The sequence below is a fragment of the Loxodonta africana genome, chromosome X, assembly GCF_030014295.1.
Source record: "Loxodonta africana isolate mLoxAfr1 chromosome X, mLoxAfr1.hap2, whole genome shotgun sequence".
Taxonomy (NCBI): domain Eukaryota; kingdom Metazoa; phylum Chordata; class Mammalia; order Proboscidea; family Elephantidae; genus Loxodonta; species Loxodonta africana.
The window spans coordinates 40,420,635-40,441,594 of record NC_087369.1 but is presented as its reverse complement, the minus strand read 5'-3'; the positions used below and the strand labels follow the sequence as shown (position 1 = coordinate 40,441,594).

The 20,960-nt window shown below is 38.0% G+C and overlaps 1 protein-coding gene across 1 annotated transcript in view; it reads left to right on the top strand.

The window, feature by feature from the left end:
- Nucleotides 1–409: 409 nt before the first annotated feature.
- CFAP47 (cilia and flagella associated protein 47) overlaps nucleotides 410–20,960 on the top strand; it is a 343,468-nt gene continuing 322,917 nt past the window's right edge. Inside the window, 6 exon segments of the mRNA XM_064278419.1 lie at nucleotides 410–691; nucleotides 2,551–2,702; nucleotides 10,920–11,035; nucleotides 17,317–17,455; nucleotides 19,677–19,905; nucleotides 20,380–20,540. Of these exon segments, the coding sequence (XP_064134489.1) occupies nucleotides 497–691; nucleotides 2,551–2,702; nucleotides 10,920–11,035; nucleotides 17,317–17,455; nucleotides 19,677–19,905; nucleotides 20,380–20,540 (992 nt within the window). The 5' untranslated portion in view covers nucleotides 410–496.

Sequence of the window (20,960 nt, the reverse complement as noted above, 5' to 3'; positions counted from 1 at the left end):
AGCCTCTATATTTAACTTGTGGGCCCTGGACCAGCAGCATTGGAATCACCTGACATCTTGTTAGAAATGCAGATTCTCAGGCCCTGCCCCTGATCATAATTTGCATTTTAACAAAATACCTAGGGGATTCCTATTGCATCTTGAGAAGCGTTGATCTAAAGACCACTGAGCAGGACAGCTGTTGAGGGGGGAGGGGTGACTGTTTCTCTCGAATTCCTTCGTTTCTGGTACATCCTGCTGCTTTAATAGGCCCCCTGGCCACATCACTTCCCTCTGTTCTTAAGCTTGGCCTTAATAAGATGCCTCTGGGGTTTGCGATACCGTATAGTCTTTTCTATCTACTCTGGAGACAGCTGCAACTCTGAAGTTTTCTCGCGAGACTGCTGCAGGCAGCCTCGAGGCGAGCGCGGCGTCGAATGGTTGCCTAGCGACGACCGTCCATGCTAGTCTTCAGCTTGGTTCCGTAACCATTTTGGCGGCGACCAAGAGGGCAGCCATGGACACGGAGAGGGGCTCTTTCATCCGCCGGGACTCAGAGATCCCAAGGAAGGAGGTGCACCTGCGGGTGATCCCGTCGGAGCTGAAGTTTTTGGACACGTCAGCAGGGAAGGTGTATCGCCTTCCATTTACTGTACACAATTTAGGTCGCTGGAACCAGAAGATCCGGTTTCAGGAGCCACTGAAACCACAGGTGACAGCCCAAGGGGTGCCGCAGTAGGAGCTGCGGCGGGCGGGGGCTCTGAGAACGCCTATCCATCTGGATGCCTTTTTTTGCCTCGGGAGTAGATGTATGACTCCTGCTGGGGCAGGAAGGCGAGGGGAGGATTGAACTTTTTCCAGGGAGCGCTGACTTTTCCTATCTTGGTGTGTGTGTGTGCGCGCTTGTGCTCGCCTATTAGTTTGATTTGGGTTCGATATGATTTTTTTTCTTTTTCCTTGAGGCTGGGAGATGGGGAGGACAGAGCGGGGGAAAACTGATCTAGAACCTCCCTATTTCTTCAAAATTTGTAGAGAAGGGAAGAGGACTCCATGACTGTCTCCCCTTAACCAACCCAAATCTTTGCTCATGATACTGTAGTATCTTAAGCATTATGTGATCTTTAATCAAAATTCTATGTTAACTACCTTTTGAATAGTGAAGTGCCTGATTAGTCCCTATACTGTAGAATTAGTGGGAATGTTATTTCACTACATGAAGAAGCCTTTATTGAGCACCTACTATGTAACAGGAAACCTTGGTGGCGTAGTGCTTAAGTGCTATGGCTGCTAAAAGGTGCGCAGTTCGAATCCACCAGGCGCTCCGTGGAAACCCTGTGAGACAGTTCTACTCCGTCCTGTAGGATCGCTATGAGTCAGAATTGACTTGACCGCAATGGGTTTGGTTTGTTTTGGTTTTTTTACTACGCAACAGGCAGTGTTGTGAGGAATACAACACGGACACAGCCCTGCCCTCATAGGGCTTAGAGACTAAGGGGGAAGTCTTCATAGAGGTCTAAAACTGCCGCTAGTGGCTTCGTACTGCCGATTTTTTGGTTAGCAGCCGAGCTCTTAACCACTGCACCACCAGGGAGGTCTAGCTATCAGCAGAATCAATGCTTTGAGAGGCTGCCCGATCTTCTGATTTAAAAGTCAGCAACATTTCCTGTGCTCTGTCTCACAGTGTTGGAGCCTTGACGGCGCAGTGCTTAAGAGGTAGGGCTGCTAACAGAAATGTCGGCAATTCGAATCCACCAGCCATTCCTTGGAAACGCTATGGGGCAGTTCTGCTCTGTCCTATAGGGTGGCTAGGGGTCGGAATTGACTCGACGGCAAAAGTTTAGGCTTTTTTTTTTTTATCTCACTATGTTATTTTAGATCATGTATGTGACTGGATGGATATTAGTTTACTACTCTTATCTGTTTCCAGGGAGACTTTTGATATAGTGAAAAGATGATTAGAATTTGGGATACGTAAGTGATAAATAACTGATTTTTAAGGGACTATTCCTGATGATGGAGCCCTGGTAGTGCAGTGGTTAAGAGCTTGGCTGCTAACCAAAAGGTCAAAATATACAAAATATTGTACACTTGTATATACGTATATGTATATATATGTGTATATATATATGTACTGGGTTATATATATATGTGTATATATATGTACTGGGTTATATATGTGTATATGTATATATGATTGAGAAACATTTATTGTGTTCCTCTTCCTTTGCATTAGATTTTAAGCTTCTTGGAATGAAGGCCATATCAGTTCTGTAAGGATCTCAGATTTTTAAAGTAGCCCATGAGCATTTACATGTTTTATTCTAACTGAGTATAAGTTTCTTTTAGTGTACTGTTAAAAGCATGACTTAAGGATCTAGAAGCTGATAGATATAAATAATGGTCTTTGAATGTTTGCCTTTAGGGCAGAAATACTAAGGCCTATGTCTCGAGATGTCTTTTATAATAATATGCACTCCTAAAACTACAGTTGCTCACCTTATTTCCTTGTAAGGAGTTAAGATGTCCGTTTTGACATTTGGTTTTTGTTTGTTTGCTTTTCTCCCACTGCAGTTCAAACTGCTTTTGAACAGCCTTGATAAAGAGCTTGCTTCTGGCCTCCAGATGACGGCTATGGTGGAATATCATCCTGATAAAGATGAAGACACTTTTGACCAACTACTTATTTCAGCAGGAAGTAAAACAATAGAAATCCCTCTAGTTGGGTATGTTATTTTCATATCTCATACTGACATTTTGAACAACCTTCAAATTGAGTCAAAGGAATATTGTATATTTTCTCTGACCAATAAGGCTTTAATTTTCCTATAGCTGAACTTAAAGGAAGAATTTTTTAAAAATTGTGCTGTTTCAAACAAATGGAAGCCTAGATCTCTGGAACTTTTCATGAAATAACCTAAAAATACTCGCTAATTGAATGTGCTATTAATTGAATTTTTGTGAACCCATTCATATTATAATTTAATTAAAATGTGAAATTCACTTCACTAAATTTTAAATAATACAGATGTTTGGATTGGAAAAAAATAGAAATGGTGTCATTTTGAGATTGATTGGAGAATGTGGACAGATATAAGGAGTATTACACAAAACTAAGTGCTAATTTAGAGATTAAACTTGATAAAAACAAAGTGTTTATTCGACCAGGTGTTTGTTGTTTTAATTTTACAGTGAAAAATGTATACTTCTATTCATTGTAAAATTTCCTATAAAACTAGTGTTAAAATTTTCAAAGCATCTTCCATGTGGTCCTTCTCCTTTTCCCCAGCAAAATGTTCTACAGGTGTTATTTTTCTCTATCTGTCGACCACCAGAAGTATTAACATTGGAATATTTTCTGCTTATTACATTGTAATAGACATAACACCTTTTTATGATTCCCCTTATGTTTTTTCATTTATATAAACTAAATTTGGATCTGAAATTATTTTGTTCCTCCATATTGTTGTGAAGTTCTGATTTAGCACATCATCCTGTTTTATATGGGAACCGAACAGTTGACACATGGTAGGAAAGGAACATGCTATTTAGCCTAATCAAATATTCAATTTACTCTTTGTAACTTATTTTAAGTAGGACCATTTTTGGTTTGTTTGTACATCGGTATGCCTGTGACTGATACTCAAATTCTCTAGTCTGTGCTCTGTATGGAGAGAAGGGGTGAAGATGGTCCTGTCCTTGAAAAGTAGGAATTTTTTCTTGTCCCCACAATGTATACCCTCTCTTATCAGAAGCCTACTCACTCCTCACCACAGTTGCAGCATAAAGCCAGCACTGTTCCTTTAAGTGTGATGCACAAGATTGCGGTAAGATCTGTGTGTGTGTGTGTGTGTGAGAGAGAGAGAGAGACAGAAAAAGAGACTTTGCTTATATATATATATTTAATTCAGATGATTGCAGATTCACATGCAGTTGTAATAAATAAAACAGAGAGGTAAAACAGTCGTAAGAAATAAAATAGATAAAACACCTTGTACGGTTTCTCCCAGTCGTAACATTTTGCAAAATTATAGGATAATACCACAACCAGGATATTGTTATAATCCACCAATCTTACTCAGACTTCCACAGTTTTATTTGAACTCTGTATATGCATGTGTGTGTTGTTAAGTATTTTATCACCTTCCATGGGTTTGTGCATCCACCACCATAGTCAAGATACTGAACAGTATTCTAATATCACAGGAATCGTGTCCATTGTCTTTTATAACCACGTTCACCTCCTTTCTGCCACATGCCCTCCATCCATAAACTTGAAAACTGCTACTCTGTCCTCCCCTATAATTTTGTCATTTCAAATATGTTATATATAAATGGAATCATGCAGTATATAACCTTTTGGGATTGGCTTTTTTTTTTCCCCTCAGCAAAATTCCCTAAAGATTCAGCCAAGTTGTTGCACATATTAATACTTTGTTCCTTTTTAAGCTGGGTGGTATTTTGTGGTATGCATATACCACGGTTTATTTAACCATTTACCTCTTGAAGGACATCCGGGATAATTCCAGTGTTTGGCTGTTATAAATAATGCTGCTAGGCACATTCTTATACAAGTGTTGTGTGAATGGGTGTTTTTATTGTGATGAATGCTCGTGAGTGAAATTGCTGAGTCGTATGTAGTTACGTGTTTAGTTTAATAAGAAAATCCCAAGTTGTTTTCCAGAGTGACTGTACCATTTTACATTCAGACAAGCAATGTATGAGTAATCCACTTTTTCTACATCTTTGCCAACATTTGGTGATGTCACTCTTTTAACCATTGTGATAGGTGTATTATGAAGTCTTATTGTGGTTTTAATTTGAATTTCCTTCATAGCTAATGGTGTTGAATATCTTTCCATGTGCTTATTTGCCACTTACCTGTATACCCTCTTTGGTGAAATGCTTGTTCATGTCTTTTGCCCATTTTCTGATTGGATTTTTTTTTAACTGTTGACTTTTGAGAGTCCTTTATATATTCTGGATATAAGTCCTTTGATGGGTATGTGGTTTGCAGATATTTTCTCCCAGCCTGTAACTTGACTTTTCATCTTTTTAACAGGGTCTTTTGCAGACAACAAGGAGCCCTGGTGGTACAGAGTTTCAGTGCTCAGCTGCTAACCGAAAGGTTGGTGGTTCGAACCCACCAGCTGCTCCATGAGAGAAAAGACCTGGTGATCTGCTCCCAGAAAGATTATAGCCTAGGAAACCCTATGGGGCAGTTTTACTGTGTCCTATAAGGTGGCTATGAGTCAAAATCTACTCGACAGCAACGGGTTTGGTTTTGGTTTTGTAGAGAATGGGGGCACTGGTGGTTCAGTAGTAGGATTCTCACGTTCCATTTGGGAAATGTGGGTTCCATTCCGACCAATGCACCTCTCTTGCAGCCACCACCCATCTGCAGTGGAGGCTTGCCTGTTGCTATGACACTAAACAGGTTTCAGTGGAGCTTCCAGACCAAGACAGATTGGGAAGAAAGGTCTGGGGATGGCACAGGAGCCAGAAGTGTTTTGTTCCCTTATACATGGGGTCACCATGAGTCTGGGGCCAACTCAATGGCCCCTAACAATAATGTTTGTAGAGGAAACATTTTTGATTTTGATAAGGTCCAATTTATCAATTTTCCTTTTAGAGACTGTACTTTTAGTGTCAAATATAAGAACCCTAAAAAAATGTTCTCCAATCTTCTTAAAAAAAAAAAACTTTTATAGTTTTACATTTTATATTTATTATCTATTTTCAGCTATTTTTTGAATGAAGCATAAGGTTTTGGTTGAGGTTCATTTTTTCTTTTCCCCCTATCGATGTCTACTTGTTCCAGCCCCATTTGTGGAAAAGTCTATCCTACCTTCATTGAATTGATTCTGAACCGTTGTTAAAAATCACTTGAGCATATCTGCGTATTTCTGGGTCCTGTATTTTGTTCTGTTGGTCTATATGTTAATCCCTCTGCCAATATCATGTAAGATTAGCTATCCTGGGACCTGTGCCTTTACATAAAAATTTTAGAATAGTATTTTCTGTGTCTACCAGAAACACTGCCGGGATTTTGATATGAATCATGTTAAACCTATAGACCCATTTGGGGAGAATTGACATTTTTATTCTGTCAAGTCCTCAGATACATGAATGTGTTATGTCTCTCCATTTATTCAGGTCTTCTTTGAATTCTTTTCATTGGCAGTTTGTAATTTTCAGTATAAAGATCTTGTACACATTTTGTCAAGTGTATACCTAAGCATTTTGTTTTCTTTAGATCAGTTCTGAATTCTATTATGTTTTAAATTTTGATTTCTGTATGTCATTCTCAGCGTATAGAAACGCAGTTGGTGTTGACATTGTATCTTGTGACCTTGTTGAACTCACTTCCTAGTTTTTGTTTATTTGTTGTTTAGATTTCTTGGGATTTTCTACATAGATAACCATGTCATCTGGATATAGTGGTAGATTTTTCTCTTCCTTTCCAAAATGTATTTCTTTTTCCTGACTTATTTCTGTGGCTAGAATTGTCAGTACCTAAAGAATGACATCATGCTTGGTAAAACAGAGGGTCAGCAAAAAAGAGGAAGACCCTCAACAAGGTGGATTGACACAATGTCTGCAACAGTGGACTCAAACATAGCAACGATTGTGAGGATGGCATAGGACTGGGTAGCATTTTGTTCTGTTGTACATGGGATCACTATGAGTCTGGACCAACTCAATGGCACCTAACAACAACAACACGTTGAATATGAGTGATGAGAGCAGACACCCTTTCCTTGGTCCCTCTGTTAGGATTCAAACTGCCCACCTTTTGGTTAGCAGCCAAGCTCTTAAGCCATTGTCTAATCTTTGGCTGAAAAGTGGATTCGGGAGTGGCTTCAGTTCTGGCTTAGGGTGTCTGGGGTGTGGTATTATTTTTGTCTACTTGCTTTATTTTATTGGAAACCCTGGTGGCGTAGTGGTTAAGTGCTACGCCTGCTAACCAGAGAGTCAGCAGTTCAGATCCGCCAGGTGCTCCTTGGAAACTCTATGGGGCAGTTTTACTCTGTCCTATAGGGTCGCTATGAGTCGGAATCGACTCGACGGCACTGGGTTTGGTTTTTTTTTGGTTTAGTGCTCCCACTTTTCTTTGCGGTTGCGGCCTAAGGGGTGGAAGGTGTTTTTCCAGGCCAGGCTGCCAGATGTCTCTTGGTGGGGGAGGAATATGGTGGGATCTTCCACCATTGCACCTCTTCCCCAGGAAGAAAGGCCTGGCAATCTGCTTCCATAAGATTACAGCCAAGAAAACTCTGCAGAGTGCAGTTCTACTCTGAAGCACACGGGGTTGCCGGGGTTTGGAATAAACTCTATAGCAATGGTTTGATTTGAGTTATATATGTATATTCAGTTTGTATACAAATGTGTATATAAATATATTTCCTAGGATCATAAATACGTGTTTTTTTTTAGTTTCTCATGGATTATAATATTAATATAAAATTGCTTCACGCTCTATATATGACAAAGTTTGATATTTTTTAACATAAAGAGCAAAATATTATTGGAAATGCTTTTCTGAATCAGATTGATAGAGCTGTTAAACTTTCATTTAGTTAGCATGTTCCTGAATGATGGTTACTTACTGCTTAACTGAGAAAGGGTTCCACATAAATTTTTATTGCCATTTTTTGTTTTTTTGATGTAAATGCTGAGAAAAAAAATTGTCTTCATAATAAGTAGATGGTAATGAAAGGTGCTTTATTATAGCAATGTCGCTCAATTTTTAACTCCTTTAAAGTTGTATGCTAAAGTCACAACTGATTATTATCAAGCATTATTTTTAAAAATTTATCAGCTGTCTCAGTTATACAGTAAAACCTGCAAAACCCTGAACCTGTGTAAGCTGAATGTAGTACCTGGTCAGAGAAGGAAAACTCAAATATTTTCCACTAAAATGAGCAATAGAAAAGTGGTAAGACTTCCCCCGTCAAAGGCAGAAAACTTGTGAGACCTGGAAAAACAAGGCAGTCCTGTTGCATTCCAGCTCTCTTAAGTTTCACTGTATCTTCCTGTTTCAGCGTTGATAAAGAAAATTGTAGACCACCTTAATGCAAATAGATTTATAACCTAGTCATTTTAGCCATTCACTTTCCCAACATCAACACTGTTATTTCTAAAAATCCCCTTGTTTGGGGCCCCAGAGGTATTTCTACCTCAAAGCAATGCATCAGAGTAAGATTAAGAAAAGGTAGGATCTAGCCACCCTTTTGTTTTATAAAGTGACAGAAAAGAAATTATGAATAAGAGCATGGGAAAAAGAGTCTGCAGGACTATATAAAGAGCAAAATTAGAAGATGTACCTTTGGAAGATCTTTATTTACCCATCCAGTTATTACTGAATTTGAAGGCCTCCGGTACGTGACATTGGGATGTTGATCTTCTCTTGTTCTTGAGAGATTCCTTCAACTCTGATAGAGCCCAACTGGCATCTTCTCATCCAGAGAACATGTGGGGTCAATAGGGCATACCCTCATAGCTGGCTAGACACTTTATTGTCTTCAGAGGTCAGCTGTTTTATTGTGTTGTAGTGTGAGTGGGGCCAGATCACATTTTTGTTTTTGTTTCAATACAAGATGAAGGGAAACCAGTAGGAAAGCCAGAGGAATTGTTATATGTTACCAAACATTTGCTACTGAGGAAGACCATATATAATATCTATGAGAAGATTCTTAAGAAATTGTTCTTAAGACCCTTTTCTACTTGTAGCTAGGTGAATATTTTGCAAAAATGCTTGACTTCCCATCTTATATTGTGTATGTAATGGGTTCCTCTTTTAGATCCTGAAAACATCTTATTAATGCAATCTATATTCTAAAGTCATTGATCTTCCCTTTTCTAGTTGTGAAAATACAATCTGTTTCTGAGAAGAGCATGAGTATTCCTTTGAAGATGCGGCATATCCTTTTCATGACCGGTGGGATATATTGGCTGCCCACCAATATTTTCTGGCTCTCAGGTTCATCGGGAAGCTGCTTTCCCACTGATAGTGCACGCTGCTGCAAGGCAGGGGCCTTTATGACTGTTTGAAACACCCTCCCCCCAAAAAAAAGGGCATGTGCTGCAAATTACTGTTTCTACAGGGTATTGTATGATCTGTGTGCATTTTTGGAAGAAAAATAGAAATTTTGAAATATTTTTTGGGACATGTATGCTCCAGTAGACTCAGGGTGGCTCTAGGGGTAGAATTAGTGGGACAATGTATGTCCTTCTGTGCACTTAAGGGTTGGCTTGTGGGAGGGGGTGAGAAAAAGAACCCATACTACCTACAAAAATTCAGCAACACTCAGTGATTCAGTATGTTTCCATTAACGAAAACACATGGTATCAACAAAAACTTAAAAAGCAGAAAATAGTTGGGTCTTGAAAGGAATACCTAGAACAGTCCTGGCTGACCCCTGGATTTTCTGTACCTATCCAATAGCATACACACACACACACACACACACACACACACACACACACACACTCTGTCTCTTTTTTTTATCCAATAGCATACACACACACACACACACACACACACTCTGTCTCTCTTTTTTTTTATCCAATAGCATACACACACACGCTCTCTCTCTCTCTCTGTGTCACACTCACATATACACACACAACCCAGAAAAAAAGACCCAGACCACTAGTGCATAAAGCAGTGTTTGTGAATGCTTTGTTCAGAGTTTCTTATGTATGTATTTATGCATTTAAGTATATACATATGTATGTATGTAAACATTTATTTATTTTTATTTAGAAGACTGTACCCAATGTAAAGTAAATGACTTAATACGTGTGGCTGGCACATAACTTAAGGATTCAATAAATATCAGCTGTTACGATTATTATTGGTGCTGCTGTTACCATTCTTAAGTTTATAAGTGTTTATAATTCTAAGCTAGGAGCTCTAATATGATCCAGATAATTCCTTAGATAAATCATGTAAACTTTTTGAGTCTGACTTTTCATGGGTAACATAGGTGCCATAATATTTACCTACCTTTCAGAAATTTTGTGAGCGTCAATCATAATAACATACTTAAAACATACTTAAGAGTGCTTTATAAACTATAAATTATTATCCAAATATAAAATGTAAGTGTCCTTATAAGATGAATATATAGGATGATAATTGGTTTTTAAAACATGTATGAAAGCACATGCTATGGATATGCTACAGTAAACCCTTTAAATTAGAGACACGTATGAAAAATAAATTGATCATTTTGTACTTTAGACCTTCTTTTAGACCCCAAATGATATTTTGCAGGATCGCTGACTTATTTCATCAGATTTCACATCATCCAAACTGCTTTACTTTGTTAAGATAAGTTCCACCTTTTTCGAGGTGGGACAAAAAATATGGGCTTATGTAGAGATTCTAAAAAGGAGTCCCAAATAGGTTTTGAGCAATGATAATACCATTGAAATAAATGGATACCCTCCCAAAGTGAGTATTTGGGAGGGTATATCTTGTACTTAGATGCATAAAATCTGATTTGTTAAAAATGTCTTATGTTGTTTACATATCTTTATTTCACAATTTCTTCTGTTGACAAGTATGCTATTAGTGGACTGGTAAATTTTTTTTTAAGGATATCAGAATGTCTTTTGAAGGACATCAGATAAAATTGTTTATATATGTTCTCTATAGATTTATGGGAAACCCTGGTGGCGTAGTGGTTAAACACTACAGCTGCTAACCAAAGGTCGGCAGTTTGAATCCGCCAGGCACTCCTTGGAAACCATATGGGGCAGTTCTACTCTGTCCTATACTGTTGCTATGAGTCAGAATCGACTCGATGGCAACGTTTTTTTTTTTAATGGGTATAGATTTATGAGTCAGAATCTACTCAGTGGCAACAGGTATAGATTTTACTATTAGGTTCTGATTGTTAAAAATTAACAAAATGCCCTCTTTTTCCCTCCCCTAGGTTGATTCCATGCTGCCAATTGGAAATTGAGTCAGAAGTTGATTTTGGTACACTGGTTGCCAATAGTAAAGTATATTGTAAAGAGATTAGTATCGTTAACCATGGCAAAGCTCCAGGTAAATATTTTCTGTCCTATAAATTAGCTTACAATTTTATAAGATAGTTGGTATCATTTGAAATGTTTGCCTAGTGTGATTAATAGCTTTCCTGATTCATCAAAAAAAGAAAAAAGATGTCTATCATTTGAAGTAACTCAGACTTTAAAGATGATGAATAGCATGACTATAAAAGACTGACAAGTAATATTTCTGGAAAAATGAACCTGCCTCCTTATGATTCTGACGAACACAGCCTGACTCTCAGAGGCTTGTTGATCTCCCAAAGAATAGGAGACAGGGTGGCATCGTGAAAGTGACATGGTCCTTAGAGCCATCCAGAGGTAGAATTATGGCACTGTGCCTCACTATGATCTGAGGCAAGTGTCTTCAATAAAGTTAAATAAGGAAACAAGTTGGCTCATTTATAAACTGGGACTAATAAAATAGGCTGTGTGAAGTATGTATGTACTTAAAATGATGAGGTTTGGCTGGGAACACATGAAAGTCCTAGTATGGTGCCTGGCTCATCATAGACACTCAGCCAATATTTATCCTCTTTCTCTATCATATTCATCTTTGAATTCACAGTGTGGTCCCTAGAAGACTCTTACTAATTGCTTGTTGAAAGAATAAATGCTTCTCTCTTCCCCAGACTTGATTATTACTAGGGATTCTTATGGGGTCTAACAGTTTCCATAAATTTGTGTGTGTGTGTGTGCGCATGCACGCATTCGCACGTGTGCTCTTCATTGACAGTACACAAAACACATGTAATCGCTTATCCCGAGTCTCTTGGAATGGTCAGCATCTGGGGTGGCAGTGCTACCCTGTGTGCCATGATGAGATAAGGACTGCCTCAGGAGAAGGAGGGTAACTCTCAAATCCCAACCCCTTTCCCACTAACTGAGGATGTCCTCTAGGACCACCCGATTGAGCATTGGGAGTGATTAAAGCAGTCTGTCATTTTATTGATTTTTCCTGGGGCATAACCAAATAAAATTGATCATTGTTCCTCACTGAATGTTGTTCAATTTGCTTTCCATGATTTGGTTTTTAAAGAATTGAATTTCTGATATCTGCGAAATTGTAGAACATTAGGGTCACGTGGTGCAATGGTTAAGCACTCAGCTGCTAACTGAAAGGTTGGTGGTTCGAACTCACCCATCAGTTCCATGGGAGAAAGACCTGGCAGTCTGCCCCCGTAAAGATTACAGCCTAGAAAACCCTATGGGGAAGTTGTACTCTGTCACATAGGGTCGCCATGAGTCAGAATCAACTTCACGGCATTTAACAACAACATGTCGTCTGATTCTTATGTTTAGGGTGGAGTCTCTTAAGGTGAGTGATTATGGGCTATACGGTCTTGAGACTCCCTGGCTATATTTTCGAGCAGTGATGCATAATTAGAGAATTTTATTTGTATTATTTTACTTTCTAAAACTGTAACTTAACTATTGGCCATTCAAAATCCTTCAGTATTTTGATCAAAATGGTATATACTCATTTTATTCTAAAATCTTATCAAACTGCGTGGTTTTATTACATAAGAAATCTCTCTTTAAGTAATAGGAAATATGATTGTAATTTAATACTAGTTTATTCAATAAGATAAATAAAATTAAGCTGCAGACCTGAATCCGTATCTTATGGGAAAAATGATCCACATTGGCCTTTTGTATTGTGTTAATTTGGTTAGGTTTATTATAATCAAGGAGCCCTGGTGGTTCAGTGGTTAAGAGCTCAGCTGCTGACCAAAAGGTCAGCAGCTCAAATCCACCAGCCGCTCCATAGAAACCCTATGGGGCAGTTCTACTCTGTCCTGTAGAGTCCCTGTGAGTTGGAATCTACTTGATGGCAACGGGTTTGGGTTTTTTGGTTTATTATAATTGAGTACTGTGAAATGTTAATTACTTTTACCTTACAAACTGAATCAAGTTGTTAACAATGAATGACATTTTCCTCGTCTTGATTTTGCCCTCATTCTTGGAGTGGATCACATTATTTCTTTTTCTACCTTTACCTAAATTGATGGTATGTATTCACAGTAGTGAGTGCCTGTAAAGCATCATAAAGCCTTTACTATCTGCAAGTATAATAATATATACAATGATATATGAATATTCATGAATATAACAATGCATATTCATGAAGGAAAAAAAACCACTTATGCAGAAAATAGATTCAGCAACCAGAAATGATTTTAATGAAACTTGGAAAAAGGATTTTATGTAACAAATATTTTATCGTGTTAGACTCAAAATCAAATATAAATTTATATGTATATACTTAAGAGGACGTAAAACATTCCACACTCAGCAGATTCATGATTTGTACAACTTAGTTTTCTCTCTGTGGTAGTGTCACTGAGGTTATTATCTTTGGTTATGTAGACCCCAAAGTTAAGTTATATAACAGTTTCTTGATGGCCTTTTAATAGCCCATTATGGAGTAATCATCCATGAATTTAACCAATAGTTTTAAAATCTTTTTTCTTTACTCAGACTTTAAATGGTTCCTAAGTGTACTCCTTTTTTTTTTAAGTGTACTCCTGACTTGGCATTGTATCACTTGTCTTTTCTTCTTTGAAAGACAGGATTCAGTCTTTAAAATGTCTTTAATATTAGTATTTTGTGAACTGGTGAAATATTTTATGATTTTATGGTATAATATTCATATCATCCCTTAGCTTTTATATTTGAAGATTGAAAAAATATAATTATTCTGGCATGCCTTGAATTGTAATCTTATCCTCCTGCCCCTGAGGGGGTTGCCATGGAGTCAATTCCATGTATCTCAGAGCAGAACTGTGCCCCGTAGGGTTTTCAATGGCTGAGTTTTCAGGAGTACATTACCAGGCCTTTCTTCCAAGGTGCCTTCTGGGTGGACTCAAACCTCCAGCTTTTCAGTTAGCAGCCAAGCACACTGTTTGCGTCATCCAGGGACCATCTTTCCCCTGAGTACCCTAGATTATTTGAGTAGACATTTTCTACTGCAGTGTTATGATGGTGTAACAGTCTCCAGAGTCTCTGGGGTGAACTTTACACACTTCTGGGCTTAAACAACTCTCTCAGAACTCATCATACTTTAGGGTTTTTTGGTCTACTTGGCCCTAAATATATGATGAAGTTTCTCCTGCTCTTAATGCCCACCCCCTCCTCCACCTGATCACCAACATCATCTTCCTGCTTCACCGCCTAGAAAAGCCTGGCATCGTGTGTAAACCAGGTAATGTGTTCGATTGGACCAAAGCCAGGAAAGGTCCTTGAGATCCTCCTTACCACCTAGAGAAGCATCTACAACTTATTCTCAACACTTTGTTGTTCTTCTTCTTCTTCAGTTTTGTTTTCTTGGAAACGCTGAGCAAGGAATTCACTCTTCCCAAGCATCTGTAGCATCGTCTGTACAATGACATAAACATAGTGCCTGCCTCCTGTGATTGTGGTGATGATTATTAAGATGTTTCATACACTCTCTGACATATATTAAACCATTGTTGTCAAGTTGATTCCAGCTCATAGTGACCCTATCAGACAGAGTACAACTGCCCCATAGGGGTTCCAAGGAGTGGCTGGTAGATTCAAACTGCTGACCTTTTGGTTTGCTGCCGCCCTCTTAACTACTGCACCACCAGGGCTCTTCTGACATACATTAGGTGTTCAATAAGCATATATTATTATTGTTATCATTACACTGAATACCTCTTCCATCCTCAGTCCTTTTTTGTGGACCATTGTTCCTTTATTTGTTTTATTAAATGTGAGTATCCCTTAGGGGTTTCCATGGACCTTCGTGTTTCTTAAGGCAACAGACATTCTCTGGGCAATCACTTCCATTCCTATTCCTTCACTAACTATCCTCTATGCTAACTACTATGCTACTGTTCTCTGGGTCTTCTTCAGGTGTCTCAAACTTGATCCATCTAAAACTGAACTCAGCTTCCCCTGAAACTTTTCATTTCCTCTTTTATGCCGAATGATACCACCATGTTCTTGGGCAAGTCAGAAACTTGGCAAAATTCTAATCATGTCTCTCTTTTTCACCTCCTACCATCTTACTCAGTCAATTATTAAGTCCAATCTGTTCACTTCTTAAATATGTCAGAAATCCTACCTCTCTCTGTCCCACTGCCACTTCTCTACGACAGGCCATCATTTTCTCTTGTCTAGTGACCACACTAACTAATGATTTTCCTGAAGTCTCTTCTTTTCTCCTTCTAGTTCATTCTTCACACCTTGTTGTTGTTAGGTGCTGTGGAGTCAATTTTGACTCATAGTGACCCCATGTGACAGAGTAGAAATCCCCCATAGAGTTTTCTAAGCTATAAGCTTATGGTAGCAGATCACCAGGCAGCCAGTGTCATATCTGAAGAAAATGAAAATCTGATCATGAATGTTCCATTTGTACCATCCTTTCAATGTCACTCTGCTCTTAAGATGAAGTTCTCACACCTGTTATTAATAATTAAAAACACATAGACAAATAGTTCATCGTTATTAATGGTATTAAAGTTATATAAGGCTTACAGTAAATTTCATATATCAAATCTTTTAATATATTTAGAAGATTGAACAATATTCTTTTGGCTTTTGAGTGGTTCCTTAATAAACCTTTAAAACATTCTCTTAAACTCTTTGGTCAAATTGCATTTAACTGAGTACAGTGTAACTATTTAACTGAATTCAGTTTCCTTGTTTTTCTAGACAGTTAAGTCAGTAATACCTGTTCATCTGAAATATGTATAATTTTACAGATTTTTGCTTTGTTTTAGGACAACAAAATGAAACTTAAATGTTAACTCATTAGCACTTCTTCAAAATGACTGGATTAACCATTTTTGTTACTGTGAGTTTGTTTGCCTTGCCTTCAGGTCATCTCTGTATTAAAAAAAGAAAAAAACAAACAAACTTGTGTTGTCTTTTTATGTTTTCAACACTTCTAATATGGTAATATTTGATTCTCCTAAGTTAAATGAATATTTTTGGAAAAATGTCATCAAATACCATTTCAGAGTGGTGAATTGGGAATTTGCAAAGTTGTTCAGGTTGACAGCATGCTCATTTGTGTTAATACTTTGGGAAGTGATATTAAAGAGATTCATGATTGACTACATCCATTTGTTGAACATATTTTGAGCACTACTTGGTGCTAGGCACTGTATGTGGTACAAGGACCACAGAGATTTAAAAGAGATGTTAACCGATCTCATTCTTTAATGTAGACACCAAACATTACCATAAATTTTTAACTGTTTTTGTTTCCAAAATAACGTATCTCTGTAGCCTTGTTATATGCTCTTTGATTCCAGAATTGCCTTTCCACTGTCCTAACCCTGCATGAGTTGGATTAATTTGTCTATACAGAAGTGATATTGGCTAAAAGTGTGAGTCCTAGGATCAGAAATATCCAAGTGAAAAATTCCAGCTCTGTTAATTACCAGCTGTAGCAGCTAACTCTTGCTGTGTAACAAACCATCCTGAAATTCAGTGTCTTAAAACAGCAATCATTTTTAATTGTTCATGTGTATGAGTCGGAATCGACTTGATGGCAGTGGGTTTGGGTTTTTGGATGCAGGCTGGTTGGCGCTTGATTGATCTAGGCTAGGCTAAACTGAGGCAACTAGGGGCGCTGTTTTTTACTGTATGTGTGTGGGTCAGCTGGGATTTCTCTGTCCCACTCGTGGTCATTCCGGGGCCAAGGCAAAAGGGACAACAGCTACCCAGGAGAAACACTTCCTGTGGTAGAATTTAAGGAGAATATCTGGGTTTGGAATTGGCATCCTATTATTTCCACCCACATGCTGTTAGCTAAAGAAGATCACGTGATCAAGCTCAAAGTCAAGAGGTAGGGAAACGCACTAAGTGAGAGGTCAGTGTGTGGATACAGAGATGGGTCAAGAATTTGTGTCAACAATGTAATTTACCACACAAGCAGTGTGACTTTGGTAAGTTGCTCAATCTTTCTAAACTTTGATTTCATTACTTATAAAACTGAGTTAAATGACTGAACCTATCTAATAGAATTGTTATGAGGATTAAATAGAATAAAGTATGCAAAGCTCTTAGCGTAAATGCTTGAACACAGTAAGCAGACAATGTATTTTAGCTTTTGATTTGCATTGAGTCCTAACACAAGACTCAGGGTTGTTAAATGACCAAAGATACTGGACTTAACAATCAGAGTTGTGATTCTTGCTTCACAGTAGACTGTCTACCCTGTAATGTACATCTGTCCCCCGCCAAGAGTGTGAATACAACATTATAATCATCTAAGTGTAAACCATCTGCTCTCGTTCCATTTAGGTATATTTACCACAGAATACTGTGGTGGATTACCCATTCTCATTTTTCCAACTAGTGGTATTGTAGATGCTAAGTCATCAATGACCATCAAAGTAGATTTCTGTGCAGACCAGCCCAGAATTGTCAATGACACGGCAAAGTGAGTGCATACTATATATATCATGTTTTTTAATTCTTTCTTGTTCACTGTTCAGATGTGCCTTTTGTTTTTGATTGTATGTTAGATACTTTGTTCTTTCATTCAGCATTGATTCATTGAGTCTTGCTATTTGCCAAGCATTAGGGACTAAAAAATGGTAAGTAGTAAAAGATGGCATATGGATACACATAAGAGGGACTCCTAGTTTGGATTTTGCAGGGGTGAAGGAGTGGACTTGGCAAGGACTCCACTAAAGAAATGATGGTTGAACCAAACACTCACTGGCAAGAAGGATTAGCCAGGCAAAGGAGAGTGGTGGTGGTGGTGGTGGTGGTGGCGGTGGTGTGTGTGTGTAGGAGGAGGTGAGTGTTGTTGACTGAATTGAGTTTTGGTGACAACTGAGTAGCGTTTGAGAAACAGTTGTGAGCCCGATAGTAGCTTAGGTTTTATTGTAAAGAGAGTGGAGTCTCAGGATGATTTTAAGATGGACCTGTCTTGATTAGTTTACATTTTAGAAAGGTCCTGCTAGTAAAAAAAAAGCTAGTAGCAGTATGCAAAACATATCAGGAAGTACAGGTGTGGTGTGAGAAGCCTGACTAGAAGCTGTAATGGTAATTGCAAGAAGCAAGAGAGAAATGATGAAGACCTGACCTAAGTAAAAAGTTCAGAGGGTAGATAGAAGTGAGCAAATTGGATCAATGTAATAGAGGCAGATTTCACTAGATTTGCTGATAAATTGTAGAAAAGGAAGGAAAGAGGGAGGACTCCTCTGTGGGAGAAGATCTGTAAGTTTTGACATGTTGGAATTGATTTACCTTTCAGAATCCTGGTAGAACCGGTTAGGGCCTATTAGTTTTCCATGTCTTCAGCCCCAGAAAGAAATTTGGTCTAGACATATTAGGTAGGGAGTCATCAGTATATAAGTGATGGATGAAGCATGGAAGTGATTAGATTAACTCTGAGATGAAGGTTAGAGTGTGAGGAGAGTAGGAGAGAAACGTCAGCGTTCATGGAGTTTACAGAAGACCTAAACCCTAGAAGAATGAAAAGGAAGAGCCTGAATGAGTTAGTAGGAAAATAATGAGTCAAGGAAATTAAGGGAGGAAAGATATGAAAGGAGATGAGATCAGTGATAACCAATGTTACAGAGATAATAGTGTGAGATAAGGACTTTGTTGATAGGTGTGCAGTGGTTAGTTATTTGTGGTATCTGAAGGAGCGAGACTAAAAATGATTGTTTTTGTGCCAGAGAGGGATAAATGTGGCAGAGCAGTTCCAAAAGAGGATTGAAATTATTCTGGAAAATAAAGTTGTATGGGGGAGACATTCATTTCAGCAAAGATGTAGATTTTTGCTGATACTTTAGTTTGTCAGGAGCCCTGTTGGCTCAAAGGTTAAGCAGTTGGCTGCTGACTAAAAGGTTGGTGGTTTGAACCCATCGGCTGCTCCACGGGAGAAAAGACCTGGTGATCTGCTCTCATAAAGATTACAGTCTAGAAAACCCATGGGACACTTCTCCTCTGTCCCATAGGATCGCTGTGAGTCAAAATCAACTTGACTGCACACAACAACAACAACTTTAGTTTTTAGGGAACTGGGTTATTAGGAGGAGGAAGAGGTTGGCTGTTAGGGTGGGATGAGTTGTAAAGAATTTCAAAATTCTTGAACCAGAAGTAACCATATAAATCCTTTCGTCTAACTTTACTATTTATGAAATAATTGGTGATATGTGCATGAGATTGAGTTCTATGTGGGGTCAATTCATGAGACTGATTTCAAACATTGCTGTTTTCTGGAGTCTACAAATTAGACCGCACAAGTGCCTTTTCATTGTGTAGAATCAAACAGACAAAAGGAAACGATAGCCTCTGGCAGGCAGGTGAAGGGAACTGCTCTTACACTGTTGAATTTTAATTACAGTGAAACCTGTAAGAACCTGAACTGGATGAAACTGCCTTGTTTTTCCAGGTCTCACAAGTTTTCCACCTTTGACAGGGTGTAGTCTTACCACATTTCTATTACTTTCTATTAGTGTGAAGTATTTGAGTTTTCCTTCTTTGGCAGGTTCCTGCCTTACACATGTTCTGGCTTTCTCAGGGTTTACTGTATGACATGGTTTTATAATGTATGTGTTCATCCAGGTGTTCAGCAGAAAAATAAAGTATATAGACTTCTAATTAAAACATATTCATATATATATATCTATTTCATTTTCTTGTAGAGTCAGTTTGCAAGGTCGTCCAGACGTACTTTTGACTATCAAAGTTCATGTCGTTGAGCAGATTATTGAACTGTTAAACATGACTGGTGATAAAAAGTTGAAGTGCATACGTTTTGGTTCTGTTTTCTTCGGGACATCAAAAATTGAACGTGCACTTATACACAATAAGAGCCCAGAACCCATAAATTGGGTGGCCATAGTGCAAGACGATTCAGTTGGAGAAGAACTGGTAAGTAAATGGTGAAATAGGAGAAAATCAGGTGTTATGGTTTGAAACATATTATTTTAAACCTACTAATTTAATAACCAACTGGCTTGGGTTAATAACCAACAAGTTATTTAATTAGTCTACATATGTTTTAAAATAGGTTGATTTTATTCCATATGTCTCCAAGAGTAACCTCAAAAAGTCCAGTAAATTAAAATAACACTGATTGTAATCTATATCTGAAGTAAAACAGACAAGTCCTTCTTGTAGATCAATGGTTAATGGGGATTTCTGTCCTCATCAGTTTTTTAAATAGTTCTTTAAATTTGATGATATGCCTTGGTCACTTCTCTAAGTGTTACTTTAGAGACCTGTAGATTTTCTCTATTATCTAACTAAAAAAAGAAAATTCAGTAATGATTGTATGACCTCCTCTTAAAATGTGTTATTGATGTTTTGCCTTAATCCTTTTTTATTTCCGGTTTTATATTACAGGGTACAAATATTCAACAAAGAACAGATGTTGCTTTAAACAATCTTACCTACTTAAGCAAAATAAGAGACATAGATGTCACCTCTTTTATCTCCTGTGTCCCTAATGAAGGAACTTTATCACCTTATCAAAAGACAGCAATTACATTTTGTTTTAGTCCAAAGTAAGCAGAAATTAATTCAATTTTAATGCTAATTATTGATGGAAAGTATACTAACTACACATTTATCAAATCAATTTCAATACTCTTTCAGTAAAACTTGTTAAAAAAAAACTTGTTAGAGGGCATAAATAAGGTTTTTCTTGTTACTGCTCTCAGTACTTCTAACATAGTTAATATTACTTGCAAATTTCTAAATATGGTTCTAAATATTTTGGGTTAGATTAAAACTCTCTCCAGACTTCATAGATATCAGGTGGTGGAAATAGAAATTTTGGGTTGTGGCCAAAACTGAGTTTGTACAGCCAAGACCTGGTTTTCCTCTCAAGGATGGTCTGGAGATGGTCAGTGGCATGCTGTGTGTTCCAGATGCCTCCAAAGAGGTACAGGGTCCCTGCCAAGGAAGAATGCTTACTGATTGAG